The following is an 18,218-nucleotide window of genomic DNA, read 5'->3' as shown; positions in this document are numbered from 1 at the left end:
TGCTTATTTCACACCAGACAGACTCAACATCAATTGGATGCACTTCCTTAGATTTTGTGTTTCTTAATTAACAGCATAACACATTGTACTTCCCAAATTCCGATTCTGCACTTCTTTTATCTGTGTGACACCATGTCTCTGATATCCCAACAATATCTGCCTTTGATGTCTTGATTAGCACTTCAAGCTCGTCAAATTTATTAACTCTACTCCTAGCATTGGTGTACATGCAAGTATACACGCACCTGTTCCTACTCTTAGTTACCCTAACACAGCCCATGTATTCACTTTTTCCACTATGACTCCCAGCAGTCCTGAAAATCTCCATTACCTTGCTTTCCAGGCTGCTGTTCATTCTAATAGAAGCAGTGCAATAATCACTTTTGCCTCTGCCAGTGACCACTGTTAACCTTTTATTCTGTGTATCCCCCTAATCTAGCAGTTTTCTGACCCCCCCTAACACTGCCTTGATAGCATCAGCAAATATTCTTGCACCCTTTCTGTTTAAGTGTAATCCATCCCTGTAGAAGCAGTCTCTCCTGTCAATAAGCACAGACCAGGCTGAAAAAAATTCTACCTATTGAGCCTTACACCATTTCTCCAGGGTTGAATTGATTGACGAGGCTCTCATCATATACTCCCTCCTATTGCATCTGGGCAGAATTGCAGACACTTTCACATTCAACCCTAACTTGCGACTTTTTTTCAACATTGACCCGTACTTGTTGAATAAATCTGCAGATTTCTTATTCTTAATGTCATTAGTTCCAACGTGTACAACAGCATCACCTTTTGTGCCCTTAAAAGATGATATGTGCTCTACTTCGTCAACTTTTGCCCCTGGCAGACATACCCTGGTCCTGTTCCACCTATCCTTCTTGCATAGTATTTTTCCCATCTCCCTGACAATAGTCACCAACAATAACTAGTTCCTTTGGGACCAACACATTCTTCCTTGGAGATTGCCCCTGTTTTGCCTGATGCACAGGATCAATGATTACCATTATGGATTCCATCAGTGCCAATGTATGTAGTTATTACTGGCTTATGTTACTCATCTATGAACAAATTTAATGGAAAAGTTTGGTGAAACTCAAGTAGTTGCTCTTGATATTTCAAAGGCCTTTGATCGTGTTTGGCATAAAGGTCTTTTAAACAAGCTTCCATCTTATGATTTGCCATCTGTTTTTTGAAATTGGGTATTCAGTTTTCTCTCTGACTGCTCACTGCTGGTGATGGTTTATGGCTCTTTGTCTTCTTACTTCTCCACTAATGCTGGCATTCCCCAAGGTTCAGTTCCTACTCCCAATCTTTTCCTTTTATATATTAATGACCTTCTGTTGACTAGAAATCCTATCCATAGTTTTGCTGATTTTGATATTGATAATAGCACATTTCATTTCACCTTCCAGTTTGAGAAACCCTGCCCTGTACAAGTAGTTTCAACTTCTCAAATTTCCGCTACCAGTTTAAATTTTTTTTTCTGGAGATCAAAATTTAAGTTCCTTAAATTTTGATCTCCAGGTAATTCTCCAGTGGGAAAAGATAACTTAGTTAATTTCAATCCTCCAGTGCCCTGTAACTTCTCTCAGGCTTCTAGACTCCATTCAGAAGAAGGCAAGGTGCCTCCATAGCCAGGTGGGTAGGAGCAGCAGGGCATAGCATACGCTTCTTGATTAGACTGGGGTTTGAGCCTGTGACCACCAAATATGGAGGATGCGGAAAGGTTAGGGAATGACCACTGCATATCCCCAGGGCAATATGGCCTTAGTTGCTAATACTCCTAAAAACCAAATAACAACAACAGAAGATGGCAATTCATGTTAATTAATGATCCATCTCTTATAGTCTCCACTCTCTGTCATTGACATTCTGGTTCCGTGGGCATTCTTTTTCTGTAGTACTTACATTGGCATTGTTCTTCTGAATTAGCTTCTGTAATTCTCCCCCCCCCCCCCCCCCAAACCAGTCTGAACACATGCCACAACCAGTCGGCATCCTTTTACTGTCCAACTTCAAACTTACAGAACCAACTTTTCTTCTTCCTCATTAATTCTTTCAACTTCCATTTTCTGGAACGTGTATTTCCAGAAAATGGAATTCCCTTCATGTATTTCCTGAACATTACAGTCTACAGAAATTCAAGTTTAATGTGCTCAAGTCTTCTTTCATCTTTCATGGTACTAAGTACTATAGGTTCTAATACCTTCTGTGTTTGGGGTTTTCATTAAAAAAATACATGCAAATAGTTCTCATTCATTTGTTAACCACATGTATAAACCTTGGAAAGAGGAAGACAACTACTAGTAGTCTACTAGATATTGTTCTCTGCTAGCAAAACATTTTTACTCATGTTTCTGTTTGCGCATTCTTATTTTATATGTACCTCTGTCTTCATTAAAAAAAAAAATTAATCTTTGTAATTTTTAAGAATGATTGGGAAATTTCAATAAGCACATGAAAGTGGACTGCAGGCAGCATTTTGTTCAGAAGGCATCTTTTCTTTTCTTTCTTTCTTTCTTTTTTTTTTTTTTTCTCTCCTTTGATATTGAAGTTTTACTGATGGAAAATGAAGAGCAGAATGGATGAGTCAAGCTTTAGAAATTCTTATGGCGTCTGAACACTTAAGAAAATTTTTCATAGATTATATTAAGTTTACTTATATGATTGCTGTCTATTATTACCTGGTATTTTTTTATTTTGTTCATATCATTATGCTATTAAAAAGTTATAGCACTATAACCATATACCCCTAGTTTACAATAGATGCCAGAAGTAATATCCTTTTGAGTCGTCAGTGGACACATTTAATCATACTTATGGAGCCCTTCTATGTTCAGAATGATTCTGCTTAATTAGTTTCTGTATATACTTGCACATCCACTTAGTTAACAATGGGCCATGCATGGGTTGTGAAAACTTTCATCAAATGAGTATTCTACTACATGATCTTTACAATAGTATTGATAGTGGTGTGTAATTGCTTTTTGTTCTCTGTAATTAATTTTTAATTCAGCTTAATACACTAAATAAGTTTAATTTAACAACAGTTCAGTGATTTTAAATGATGATAAATTATTTCTTTTAGCTGCTTGTACAAGCCACATTGAAATGATTACTTTATTACTGAAAGCTGGTGAGTATTGAAGTTGATTTTTTTTGTATTTAAAACAGAAAAAAAAAAAAAAAAAAATCTTAGATATTTTAGAATAGAAACCAAAGATGATATTAATTAACTTTTGATAGAATAATTCCATGTGAAATGAAACACTGTTTCAAGTTATATCATTTTACACTTATTCATAATGAAATTCAGAATTCTATTTTTATTCAAATCATTCTGATAATTCGCAGATAGTATTTTTGTATGACTGGGTTATAACTACAGTGAATAAAGAATGGTTTCTCCATTTCACACTGGAATGCACAAATGTGTTGTAAGTAAAGGGATATTGGTTAAGCAAACACATTATCCCACTGTGCCATAAAGTAGTAATTGTGTAACAGATTTTTGATCCACCACCCAGATAGCCATTTCAGGGCTGTTTATTGATTTGAAGTGCGAGACAGGCAACTTGTTCTGTAAGATTTCACAATATGAGATGTAATGTAATAATGCCGCAATAATAACTTCAGTTAATTTACTGTGCATACATTTTCTGTACATGATGCATTCAGATAACTTATGTCTGTAAATTCTACTTGGGTAAATTAGACCAAAAATCAAATGACATTCTACAAACGTAATTCAAGAAACTGAGATACTGGAGCAGACTTCATCAAATTAATCCTTTGTAATATTCTTTAAATGTAGCTAACAGTTCTCACTATAATTACAGGTTCCAGTTTCTTCAAATATTAATTTTTCATGTAGTTTCCCAGTTATCAACCTCTGAGTGATTAATCAGAATGATAACACTGCTAGTAGTTCAATGAGAAAACAAATATGTTTATGCTGAAACAATTTAGCATATGCAGATTTCATATTAAATAAAGCATTAGGTTAATTTTGATAAATAAGCAAATTCACAGCCTCTCCTAAATGATATTTTTTAATTTAATTGCATTTGTAAGTTGACTGATGAATAGTGTTGTTTGGAATTTTGACAAAAATTAGAACTTCAGACCTGATTTTTCCATAATCCAACAATTGTTTATTTATCACCTTTCACTAAATCAAGGCTTTGTTCCTTAAAATAAAGCTTTAGTCCTCTAATTAGTGTTGACTGTTTCTCTCTTTTTTTTTTTTTTTTTTTTTTTTGTAAGGATGTCTGTATATGTATCACTGCTAATCTTACAAATATATATAAAACAATTTACTAATTCCTTGCTTTTAATTTTACAGTATTATAGCAACTCCTCGACTTATGTGAGGGTTCCGCAGAACTCTACGTAAGTCGGATTTTACATAAGTCAGAATTTCCTCCATGCTTGTGCAGCACTTGCAACTTTGCTCGATGAATTGATTGAATCAAAAAAGAAATGTTTGACGAACATGTGAATAGAATTATTTATTGCATTTATTCAATTTTTTTATCTCATGCGCAGAAAAAATTAAAAACATTTTCCTGCGCATGAGATAAAAAAAAATCAGTAAGTTTTACCCCTCAAGCATCATTGCCAAAATTGACATCTTCAGCTGATAAGTACGCCACTGCAGAGATTGAGGGCTGTGGAGATTTAGAAGGGATCAGCCGATCAGCCTTACAATTATTAATGGATGACTGGACAGTGGCTTTTTTCTTTTCATCATAGATTTTTTTGTAGCAAGCATATCATTCAACCCTCTGTTAACTTTTAAGAATCGTTTGCTGTCAGCATCCATCTTCTCAAACCTTGCCATTGCTGATGCAATTTCATGAAATGCCATTGCCATCTCTCTGGTGATGAAGCATCTCAGCTCCTCATTTGGTTCATCTTGAGCTTCATCAGCATTTTCTTTCACTTTTGCTGCCTGCAAGTCAATAAGTTCTTAGTTAGATAATTCCTTCTCTTCTTCCTCTATTAACTCCTCCGCATCTTTGGCATCAACCTCCAACTGAGAGGTAGCTTTGCAACCTTTACAATCTTATCTGTAACCTCTTCATATGATTTGTCTTTTTCAAATCCGTCAAAGCCTTTTACATGCCGTGGGCATATTTTCTTCAATGCGCCATTTAAGCAACTTTTAGTAATTTCCACCCAGGCCTTATTAATGTTTAAGATGGTGTGGTAAATATTGTAAGATTTCCAAAAGTCTCTTAACGTAACATTTTTCTCATCGTCTACTGCAGACAATGCCTGAGCAAATTTTGTGCGTAAATAGTATGCTTTTAAATTCGAAATAACACCCTGATCCATAGGTTGGAATCATGGACTCCCATGTTCGAATTGAAATCATCTAGATGCATAGGATGTCCAGGAGCATTATCTGATAGAAGCAAAATCTTGAAAGGAACGTTGTTGTCTTTACAATATTTTTCAACCTCGGAATGAAGCAGCATTCAAACCAATCCTCATAGAGAGAGAGAGAGAGAGAGAGAGAGAGAGAGAGAGAGAGAGAGATTGTTATCTATGCTCTCTGATTCAGTCAGAAATGCACGAGTAGGGTGGCTTTATTGATGCCCTTAAATGCACAAGAATTTCCAGAATGGTACATGAGCAGTGGTTTTAATCTGTAATCTCACGCTGCGTTAGCCCCAAGCAAGAGCATAGCCCTGTCTTTTTGAAGCCTTGAAACCTGGCATTGTCTTTTCCTCTTTGGTTATGTATGTTTGATCTGGCATTTTTTCCAATACAGAGCAGTCTTGTCAACATTAAAAATTTGCTGCATTGAATAGCCAGCCACTTTCATCAATAATTTTTTCCAACACATCACAAAATTTCTCTTCAGCTGCAGAATTAGCATCTCGGCTCCTCATTGACGACTTCACCGCATATTTAACGTTGGGGAAACCAGTGTGATGCTTGAACCTATTAAATCACCCATTGCTTGCCACAAACTTAGGTTGGGGTTCACCGTACTTATCCTTAATTATCTTCGTAAATGCTTGTTGCTTTTGCTTGAATGGTCGTTAGACTCAGGAGCTCACTTCTGAATCTGATTTTCCATCCATATTAACAGCTGTTCCATCTTCGATATAGCACCTGAATGCTGTTTTATGATCATTGTTGATCTTAAGTGTGTTGTGATCCTTTGCCATGTTCTTTTATACACACACTGTCCTTTAAAATAGTATTCACTGTTGAGGCAGCGAGACCTAATTCCCTTGCAATACAAACTTTGTCCTGCAAAATGGCAAACTTTGATGACAAATTTTGTCCTGCTTCGTACTTCTTAATCATTTTCATCTTTATTTCTAAATCAATTTTGTTTTGTTTCCTGGAACTGCCACCACTTGCACTTTCCCTTCATCATTGTAATATGTAAATAGGAATGAAGAGACGACTCGGAAAATTTGTTTTTTATACGATTGAAGATTTCAGTGAAGGGAAACACATTTCACCATAATAACGTAAAAACCCACACAATTGCAGTTATCGGTATTTTTGCAAATGCAATAAGATAGTTTTCTAGCCATTTATAATTGGATATACTAACAGAAAAGCCCAGTAAACCAGAAAGTACAAATTGTTTTTGTTTTATGGTCGTGACCTCCAGAAACGTTCTTTAGAAAAATATCACAGATTTAGATTTGGTGTTCAAAATTGATTCTGATAACGGGAGCATGTGATAATGATGAAAGGGTAATGCAATTTCCATTATAAATATGACCTTTTAGAGAGATAAATAGCTTAGTAATATAGCCAAATTAAGTAATATAGTCGACTTCTCGAAGTTAAGTAATGTAGTCAACTTCCCAGGACTTGGAACAAATTACAAAAAAAATGTGTTATTGGGTTCACATTACGATATTTTCACAATACTTCCATTTATCCCTACAGATGCAAAATATGTTTCCATATTTTTTTTTAGTTTGCACCGGTTGACAAAAACTTACATAAAGTCAAATTTGTGTAAGTCGAGTATTACGTAAGTCAAGGAGTTCCTGCACTCTGTTTACAAAGTTCCATTTAGCATTTCCAAAATTACTCAATGAAACTCCATTATAGCTTTAAACCTATTTCTTCTCTATATTTCAACTACAGTGCCTTGTGTAAGACAGCATATCTCAAATTTTGTACTGATACAAGCCAGAAGGTCACTTCGCTCCCTTCTGCCTTGTGTCATACGAACCTGAATTATATGTTTTTATATTTTAATTTTTTTTAGTGGAGTGCACCCTCCACACCCCTATTCTTCAGAATTTTTGATTTGTTTTCCATTAATACAAAGAGATTTTTAGCTGTCATCAATTGTCCATGCAAAAAACATGGTGATATTAAGGCAACACTAACCTTCACTAATGCCAATATCGTAATGTGAACCCAATAACACATTTTTTTTTTTTTTTTTTTTTTGTAATTTGTTCCAGGTCCTTGGAAGTTGATTATATTATTTAATTGATGCAACAGCAGTTAACCCCACCTTGCGGAAATTCCTCTCCAACTGGTGGTACGTGTCATGGTAAGAACCAGTAAATGTGATGCTGAAAATGTTTGTGACTGTCAGATACCAGTTGAAGGGTGGCATCCTAATCTATGCTGGGTATCTATACTGCAAATTTCATTGGATGTTCACAGAGTGCTATAGTTAAGGTGTTCAAAGAGGGATATATAGTGAACACAGGACCAGTGGCAGGTGCCCACAATGGTCATGTCAAATGTAGACTGTCCCAGCTTGTGTGAGCTGATAGACAGGAAACATTGGAATGGTTGACCATGGACTTTAATTAGGGAATGACCAGTGGTGTTTCCAAGACTACTATCCAACAAACCCTGTTCCATATGGTCCATTTGAGCAGGTACCCAGTCACAGTAACTATACTTATGGCCATCCATTACCAACAACACAGTTTGCACCTGAATAGCATCATTGGACCATTAATGACCAGAAAAAAGTTGCATTTTTTGATAAATCATTTTTCCTGCTGTGCTGTTTGGATGATGGATGGAGGGTACAGTGACAAACTGTGGAGAGGAATCACTTCGATGTCCTGGTCCAATAGACCACAGGCAGGTGGTGGCAGTGTTTTGGTGTGGGGATGTTTTTCTGGGAATCTTACAGAGTGCTCATACACAGGTAAGTAGTTTTAATAGTACTAAAAACTGCCTATCCATTGTGACTGATCAGGTACACCCCTGTATGGTGACTGCCTTCCTGGATGGCACAGTTGTGTTCCAGCTGAATAATGTTCCCCGCCACCTTGGCAGTTGAAGTAATCAGATATGAATCTCATAGAAATCTCTGGGATTATGTGGATCAACAGATCTGGCATTTGGATCCTCTGCCATGGACTTTCACAAATCTATGGGATGCAATTCTGGTGATGTGGTACAACATACTTTCTGCAACATTCAGATGTCTTATGCAGTACATGCCTCATCATGTGGTGGCAGTACTGGCAGCAAAAGGACTCGTCTGCTATTAGCTAGGTGGTCATGATGTTTTTACAGTGTATCTGGCACGCACATTCACACATTTTGTTAAAATAGTTTTATTATCTGGTTATACAATTGTTCTTTCCTTACGCTTTCTGTGGCTATCAATTTATTAGCTTAGTGCCATCCTATACAATACATGTTATTTCCATTAATTGTTATTTCAAATTCGTTCATCATCAGTTTTAAAATATACTACTGTAGGGGTTAACTGTCTTCCATTATTAATTTTTGAAGTATTATAAAACAGGCCTTATGTTATTTTAGGGACTGATGTAAATGCATTAGATAACTCTGGGCGTACTCCTCTCCACTTAGCACAATCCAAACTGAAGTTACTTCAGATGGACACTAAATGTTCTTCAACCCAATTAAAACTGGAAGTAGTTCAGGTAAAATAATTTCATTTACATAATTATTAATTAAATGATATATAGTAGTGATAAAACTTACTTTAATTTGTGAAATTTCCTAATTCATTTCACAGATACATGTGGTCTCAGCTGTCAGTTTCCTTGAATACTATTCATCTGAATGCCTTAATTACTTGCTATACTGTTCCTGCCTCTGTCTTTAAAGCAAGCACTTTCTAATTTTCTCTTTTTGATATCCTCTGGCTCAAAATAACCTCGCTTCTACATTTCAAACACATCAATGTAGACCCCTGTATGCAGTGAGGGAACCCTTCCAGTGATGTTGCTGGTACTCGAGATCATTACTGGGATCCAGTACCTGCAGCCTAGGTTCCAGGATAACATCATAGGAATCCAGTGTGCCTGCCATGTGGTGTGACCTGTGAAATTTGGAAAGGGGGATCATGGTGATTGAAGAGCTCAGCTTCATCACACCGTTTTTTACCTTGCTTTGACAAGATGGGAGATCTTGGGATGGCTCACTCAAGGTTAATCAGCTGGTGGGTCCACAACCAAGGGACAACCATGTCAATGCAATGCTCCTATCTCATGATCTGAGGAACAGAATTCATACTGGTTGAGGTGTGGGTCTTCTGATACTCCCCTAACAAGTTTCCTATCGGAACATTTTGACCCAGGTTGGAAGCCATATCAGGTTCAGTAAATGTTCTTCAATCCAATTAAAACTGGAAGTAGTTCAGGTAAAATAATTTCATTTACATAATTATTAATTAAATGATATTAAATGATATATAGTAGTGATAGTTTTCTGCACCTAGTTTTCTGATTATTCACTTGACAGATGAACAAGTAGCAGGGAAAAAAAATTCACCATTTTTTATACAAAAGGGTCTCAAAGGCTTGGCTAGCTCTCCAGTGTCTGCAAAATGTTTATGATCAAGCAATCTGTTGATTAAGGCAAAAAGCAATACATATTCAGTGTAGCTCCTCCAAGCTACTGCTATTGGGAGGAATTATGGTAATCCTCCATAAGATATTGAATTCCTCATGTAGTGTAATATCTGAATTGGATCTCTTTGAAGTCTCTGAGGAGGCAATTTTCTCCTGAGTTAAAATCACAAGGGGAATGATAGCAGTAAAACGAATATCTGTCCACTGGGATAGAATCTAGTGGAAACCAACTAGAAATCTCGTCCTAACATTTAATTCCCTGATGTCCCCTAATTCTGTCATAGCTGGGTATCTATACTATGCAATAGGGACATTCTTGTGAGGCCTGCCATGGTACTCTTACTTGTATTTGAGTACTACTTCATGTAGGTCAAGATCAATTTCTATTCTGCACCAAAGCATTTTTGTCTATCATCAAAATGAGCACCCTGCATATGCTAGAGCAGAGTCACCAGTTAGTTTTCGTCGTTTTCTGTATTAGAAAAATTATCTTATCGTGGTCTGTATTAGAAAAATATATCTTATCGCAGTCTGCATGCTTGAAGTTGAAATAAAATTAATAAATCATCTAATAAATATTAAGTGATATTTGTATTTATTTATGTAATTACTATAGATACAATGTTAAAATTTATGTACATATACATATTAATGAGAAAAAATGGCATTTTTTTCTAAACAATTTTTGTAAAATCTGGAACATTTGAAGCAAATTTTGCAGATGATTGTTCATTAGCTGAGGTCAAAACTTGTTCCTAATATGGCTCATTTTTGAAAATGTTGATTCATATATATATATATATAAAGCATCCATAAAATTACTGAGTTTAGGTTGTAAAGATGTAAAATTATAGTTAAAGTGTAATATATAGAACACCCAATTAATGCCATCAAACGATCGAACATTACATCGGACGTTATGTATATACTAAATAGATACGTTATAGTGTAAAGTTAATATCTTTAAAGTTTGAAAATCCATATAGCCATAGTCCTGCCATATCTCCAGTATACATGAAAACCAAAATATAAATCATATTAAGTAAATTAATAAAATAATAAAATAATAAGCCCAACACAGGAAAATTATTTTGCAAGGAACTTTGTCGAGGGCTAAACCCTTATCGAGGGCTAAACCCTTAAGGGTTTAGCCCTCGATAAGGGTTTAGCCCTCGACAAAGTTCCTTGCAAAATAATTTTCCTGTGTTGGGCTTATTATTTTATTATTTTATTAATTTACTTAATATGATTTATATTTTGGTTTTCATGTATACTGGAGATATGGCAGGACTATGGCTATATGGATTTTCAAACTTTAAAGATATTAACTTTACACTATAACGTATCTATTTAGTATATACATAACGTCCGATGTAATGTTCGATCGTTTGATGGCATTAATTGGGTGTTCTATATATTACACTTTAACTATAATTTTACATCTTTACAACCTAAACTCAGTAATTTTATGGATGCTTTATTAATTAGGAGTTTGCCTTTGTATTGACTGGTCTGCAAGGATTCTCCTTATCGTTATCGTTATCTAATTACATTAAATTTCTACATCTTTTGATATCAATATTTTTGTTTTCGCTATATTAAAGTATAAGGATACTATTATGCTAGTTATCATACTCTGTGAGTTTGGTAAGATATATAGTCGATGGTTAACTGTATTTCCCCCATTTTTTAGTTATTGTTACCTTATAATACTATCATGAGTTACTACACTTTGAATAATCATAAGATACTACGTCGGTCGCGTAGGCTAAACTGTACCGCGGATTCTACTATGGCTATGAGTGATCCGATAAGTAACCAAAATAGCCATGTTGCATCTAATGTATTAGGCTTACCAAGTAACCGCCCGGTTAATGATACTATAGACAATAACTTACATTTGGACACGAGGACTTTTGCATCGGAGCTATACTTAAAATTCAACAAATGCAACAATATGAGATGTCAAACTTGCCCGGCCATGAACATTAAACATGTCTCCCATAATACCTATGATCCGGTTTTCTGCCATTCTAGGGGAGCTATTTACCTAATTACATGTAATACGTGTATGGCTAAGTATATTGGACAAACAGGAGGTGAATTACATATTAGAATTAATGGGCACAGATCCCATATTAATAATTTTGTTAATAAAAATGACATTGAACTGCAGCACTTCCAAACACATAGTTTCGATAATATTTCTATTACTATATTAGATATTGAACATAGACACAGCATTAGATTACAACGTGAAAACTGCAATATTCTTAAATATAAAACCCTGTACCCTTATGGTCTCAATAGTTTGTTTAATGGACGTAATTATAATATTGGTAGTTTAGATACTTGTGTTTATAAACTTTTTCATATGGCTAATAGATCCCAGCCTAAATTGCCACGTAGTAAGATGAGAAACAAAGTTTTTAACAATACTGGTACTGGCATTCAAATGCGCACTAAGCATACTTTAGGAAAATTTACCGACATGCTGGATACTTGGGATAAAAATGTTATAAATATTAAACTCATACATGATATCTTATTCGGCCTCAAGCATAGCAAGTTAAAAGCCTTAGAAAAAATTAACCAGACATATTCACATCGTAACCAGCATCTTGACCACTTACTTAGGGATATTTTTAAATATCGTCTTTGTAATAAACCTGTTATCCATAACATCTATATCAATATTAAATTCAGTAACATTATATTTGACTACTTACCGTTAAAGGAGATATTAAATAAACATGTTAGCAGTTTTCCACTCAGTAATAGGAATATAGTAACTAGGTTTAGTTACAATAAACCTTTTGGGCTTACTGCTTGTAATTATAAGCAGCTAGCCTGCAACTTAGATAATGTCTACCAGGATGCTATTTGCTACTGCCACTTACCACAATACCATGATTTCGTTGACTTACATCATGGGCATGTAATTACTGGTAATCTTAACCTGGTTCCTCACCAGGAATTGAGATCTGTTCTTTCCTACGGTTTTAAATACAGACCTAACACTAGCCTTAAGGCTAATCTTATAACCAAACTAATACATTCTGACCTTATGCATTTTTGCCTTAAATTGGCCTATAAGTTTAATTTACCACTAGAGGCCTTCTATAATTGGCTAGTTCTTACTAATAGCGATTTTAAACAACATATATTTAGTATGCTTTTACATAGGAAGCATCATACCATTAGAGATAGCAAAAGATATAATATGCAGTTAATCAAACGACATTTAAAGGAGTTACAGGATATATTTATCATAACAACTATAGATAAGGCCGCTAATAATTACAGTTTCATCTGCAAAAAATTCTATGCCACACTATTATACAATGAACTACATAGCAGTGCTACATATACTAAATCTAACTGTAACCTTGGTACTATTACCAAAAAGCTACTGGCTATACAAAAAAGGTTAAAAATTAGTAACTATAATACTAATTTTCCGTATTTGTATGGTATTCCCAAGTTTCACAAATCGCCTATTAGTTTCAGATTTATTACATCTTGTAGAAATAGCTACTCAAAAGTCCCACATAGTAAGCTAGTTGAATTGCTCAGCATGATTTTCAAGGCTATAGATTCCTCCAGAATTATTAATAACAATAGACCTATTTTAACCTTTATAAAGAACAATATGAATAGCATCAAACATATAAATACATATGATTTCAAAAATTTATTTACTAGCATCCCACATGATAGTCTAAAATTGGTGTTAAATAATTATTTTACAGAATATAGCCAAATTTTACCCTGCCAACGTAATTATTGGGATAACTTGATTAATCTTTGTATTTCCAACAGCTATATTTATAATGGTAGTAATATTTTCATACAGCATGCTGGCATTGCCATGGGGGCGAGTAGCTCGTGTCTCATCGCCAACTTATATCTGCATCATTTTGAAAACAACTTTGTTAAAGATATCCATATGTTCAGATATATTGATGACCTAATTGTGTTCAACAATACTAGCTTTCTTACAGAAGCGGTTAAACACTACCCGCAGGAGTTGGTTCTAGAAGTCACTAACAACGGTGACCCTTTTAAAGTAGCATATCTGGACATAGATATTCAGATTAATAATAATACACTATCTACCAAGCTATTTGACAAACGCAAAGAATTCAATTTCAAAACTATAGACTTAACCCGTTGGGGTACTAATATCTCTGTACGTATACTTAAAAACATTATAGTGACACAAACTATCAGAAGAGTATATATTTGTAATAATAAAAGTGATGTTATATATGCGCTTATCGATCTTAAGCATAAATTATTGGATAACGGTTTCCCATATAATTTCATTTTGAAACATATGAGTACTGCTTTATCCATAGCACTAAAAAAGTACCACGATAATTTAAACCAGTTGGAAATTATCGAAAATATTAGGCAGGCAGTTTATTAAACTGTTATATACATTTTGGATATTGCCGTGGTCTTAATGTAATCATTATTGTTTTTTAATATAGGGTATAGATATAGCGAGTGGTGTACTAATTAGCCTTTGTATATACATGTACATACTAGGGACTGCTGTTTTGAACTCGCTATATATAGCTTACGCCTTAGAAAAGTGGTACCTATATGGGTTCTTTACAGTAGGAATGAATTCTATATTATACTAGGATTTCTCTTCTACATCTGAGTATTATTGGTTTTGTTTTCTCTATTATAGAGGGCGCTATTATGCTTTTGTTCATCCAAAAAACACCGGCTAATTCTTGACAAATCTTAGGTGGCGCATGACGCTTTGTAGTTATATAAGTCTAGTGAGGTTGCTGCAGGCGTTTTGTTTTTCCCGCCTTGGGCTACGGTAAAGTATGCTTGGTAGATTCCTTACGGGTTTTTACCATGTCCCCTCTTTTGTTCTCTAAGCATTACTGACAATTCGACCTTATCTGACAGGTTCCGTCTTTCGTTCTCTTAGCATTACTGACAATTTGACTTTATCTGACATTATTTAAGCATTACTGACAATTCGACCTTATCTGACAGGTTCCGTCTTTCGTTCTCTTAGCATTACTGACAATTTGACTTTATCTGACATTATTTATGTCCTACTTAAAGTAAACTTTATTAGGAATTAGCCATTCCGTTTTTTCCTTTTTCTTTTTCTTCTTTTTCTTTTTATTCGATTGATATATTTTTACAGGCCTTTACTACCTAACCAGGATCCCTACTTTTAGGGTCGGGAAGTTACGCTCCCGGTTAATATCCGATGTACTATCGATAAATTGACCTTTTCATTCTTTCTTTTTGCTTTTAGCTTTCCTCTTGCCTTATTTTTCATACCTCGCGAACTATTAGAGTAATTCGAGGGGGAGTGAGGTACTATTGCTCTACTATACATTTTTCCGTTCTCCTTCGGTTAGCTTTATTAGCTATTTTCTGCAAAATTTTATGCTAAATTGTGTTCAGCAAAAATTTTAATAATTACTCAGTTGTGCTTATAATGTGGTAGCGATCGGTCGGGCTAAATATCATCCAGCCTGTATCATTTATAAATTGTTGTTAGGTATTACGGTACGACACTTGTTGTTTTGGCATTCTAGACTTACTTTTGTCTCAAATCTTACGTTAATGTTATACTAAATTATTCCACATTTCCACTATTATACTATTTTGGCTTTAGTATACAGGCAGATGATAACAGAAACCGATGGCTCAGTCTAGCAGGGGTTGGTTATTTTGTAAGGGTTTAGCCCTCGACAAAGTTCCTTGCAAAATAATTTTCCTGTGTTGGGCTTATTATTTTATTATTTTATTAATTTACTTAATATGATTTATATTTTGGTTTTCATGTATACTGGAGATATGGCAGGACTATGGCTATATGGATTTTCAAACTTTAAAGATATTAACTTTACACTATAACGTATCTATTTAGTATATGTATATATATATATATATATATATATATAATATTGATCCAAACATTGTACATAATTGAGTACACAGTTTCCTTATTTCAGGATACACCTAATTCTGTTTTTGCACGAACTTTTTTTACACGAATTTGATTTAACACGAATTCAAAATAAAAATTTCATTCTCTTTTTACGCGAGTCATTTTGATTTAACACGATTTCAATTAATTTTTTTTGCCTAAATTCTAAGAAATTTTTTTTTAATTTGTGGCATATTAGTATCATTTCTATTTTACACGCACCAATAGATTGGATAACAGCTAGTGTGTGCGTTTTGAAACGCGTGCTTTTGTTTACCAATGTGTACGTCTAGATATCTATGAATCGTCAACGTTTTTATTGAATTTGGTGCACATCTACAGTATTTGTGCATTGTATCTTCGGAAGACATTTAGTAGTACGTTCTATTTCAAAGTGAAAGAATCTTTAGTGAAATTTGTGCACATAAAAATTTATTAATTTTGCCGATAGTCAATAAATTGTAAGTTTACAAATTTTTCATACCTTTTTTTATTAATTATAACTGAGATATTTTTCGGTAGCCCTTATATAATGTCGAATAATTCGCCTATTACCAAAATGAAAAGGAAAGCGATTTCTTTGGAACTTAAAATTCAAATTTTAGATCGTCTTGCAACTGGACAAGGGGCTACGTCTGTAGGAAAGCATTTTGGTATACATGAAGCTACCGTAAGAACTATTAAGAAAAATGAAGCTGCATTAGGAAGTCGGTATGTTCTGGAACAAAAGTAAGTGTTAATTCATCATCATATACAAGAGATATTGTCAAGGAAAAAATGGAAAAGGCTCTGGTAATATGGATAGAAGACCAGTCACAAAAAAAAAAGTACCAGTAGATGGAAATGCCATCAAGCAAACAGCACTAAGAATTTACAGACAGATTAAAGAAAAGGAGCCAAGCACTTCATCTCAATTAAACAGAAAGTATGAATTTTCTGCGAGTACAGGTTGGATGACAGGGTTTCTTAAAAGGAATACTCTTCATAATATAAAAATTAAAGGTGAAACTGCATCTGCAGATGAATCGGCTGCTAAAGTATTCCCGCAGGAACTTGCAAAAACTATTGAAGATGGAGGATACACTCCTGATCAAGTGTGGAATGCAGATGAAACTGGTTTCTTCTGGAAACGAATGCCGAACAGAACGTATGTAGCCAAATCGCAGAAAACTGCTGGTGGTTTTAAGGTAGCTAAGGATCGTGTGACCTTATTATTTTCCTCTAACGCTTCAGGAGATGAAACCACTGCTGGTAAATCGAGCCCTAAACCCACGTTCAATGAAAGGTGTAGATGTCAATAAACTGCCTGTTCACTGGATGGCAAACAAGAAGGCCTGGGTGACTACTGCTATCTTTATAGAATGGTTCAACAAATGTTTTGTCCCAGAAGTCAGACGTTATAAGAATTTGAAAGGTCTCGAATTTAAAGTTCTTCTGATTCTTGATAATGCACCCAGCCATCCTGTCTTGGAACACCCAAACGTACAAATTTTATTTCTGCCACCTAATACTACATCTTTGATACAACCGGTAGACCAAGGTATAATTGCGACAATTAAAACATACTACGTAAAACGAACATTCCAACACGTTTTGGACAAACTGAATGATGAAACACTAACAGTCCATTGATGTGTGGAAGAAATTCTCAATTATGGATTGTATCAATCAAGTTGGATTAGCGTTAACTGAATTAAAACCAGCAACTTTAAATGCGTGTTGGAAAGCGGTTTGGCCACAATGTGTAAAAAGCAAAGATCCCATCATCCTTAATACGACCGCATTTCCCAACATCATTACAATGACACACAAAATTGGTGGAGAAGGATTTGATGATCTATCGTTTGAAGATATTGATGAATTGTTAACCGACAAAGCCCTAAGCGAAGATGAAATATTAGAGATTGTCCTTGGGACTCCTTATCCCACAGAACGTAGTGATAATGAAGAAAATGATCCTGTTCTAAATGCAGATTTAATAAAAGGTCTGGAACTGGCCAGAAAATTAGGTAATCATTTTGTCAAACATGACCCTAATGAGGAACGCGCTGAGAAGTTTCAACTTGAACTGAAATTGTTGACAGCCTCTTACAGAGAATTATATAACGGCCTAACCAAAACACGAACACAACGATTAATAACTGAATTCGTTCGTAAAACCGGTGAAACATCAGCGCCAGAGGAGACTCGTGCTGATTTTGCTCAAGAGATCACAGAAAGAATTTCATTAATAGAGGAAGAAGACGATGTCCACAACATTTCTAGTGATAGCAGTGATATTCCAGTCGTACGCAAACGTATTCGCCGTTTATTATCAGAAAGTGAAAATGAATAAAATTTTGTTATGTGTAAAACAGATTTTTTTTTGTTCATGAAGAATTCATTTCATATGCATACAA

General features: G+C 34.8%; 1 protein-coding gene across 1 annotated transcript in view; it reads left to right on the top strand.

Moving 5' to 3' along the window:
* LOC150078935 (ankyrin repeat domain-containing protein 54-like) overlaps window positions 1-18,218 on the top strand; it is a 103,052-nt gene that overhangs the window by 71,713 nt on the left and 13,121 nt on the right. Inside the window, exons 6-7 of the mRNA XM_090383049.1 lie at window positions 3,089-3,136; window positions 8,788-8,912. Coding sequence (XP_090239175.1) covers window positions 3,089-3,136; window positions 8,788-8,912 — 173 coding nt within the window. The remainder of the gene's footprint in view (window positions 1-3,088; window positions 3,137-8,787; window positions 8,913-18,218) is intronic.

This window comes from Mastigoproctus giganteus, chromosome 10, assembly GCF_048544385.1.
Source record: "Mastigoproctus giganteus isolate SK-2022 chromosome 10, ASM4854438v1, whole genome shotgun sequence".
NCBI lineage: Eukaryota > Metazoa > Arthropoda > Arachnida > Uropygi > Thelyphonidae > Mastigoproctus > Mastigoproctus giganteus.
This window is presented reverse-complemented; position numbering and strand designations above follow the sequence as displayed.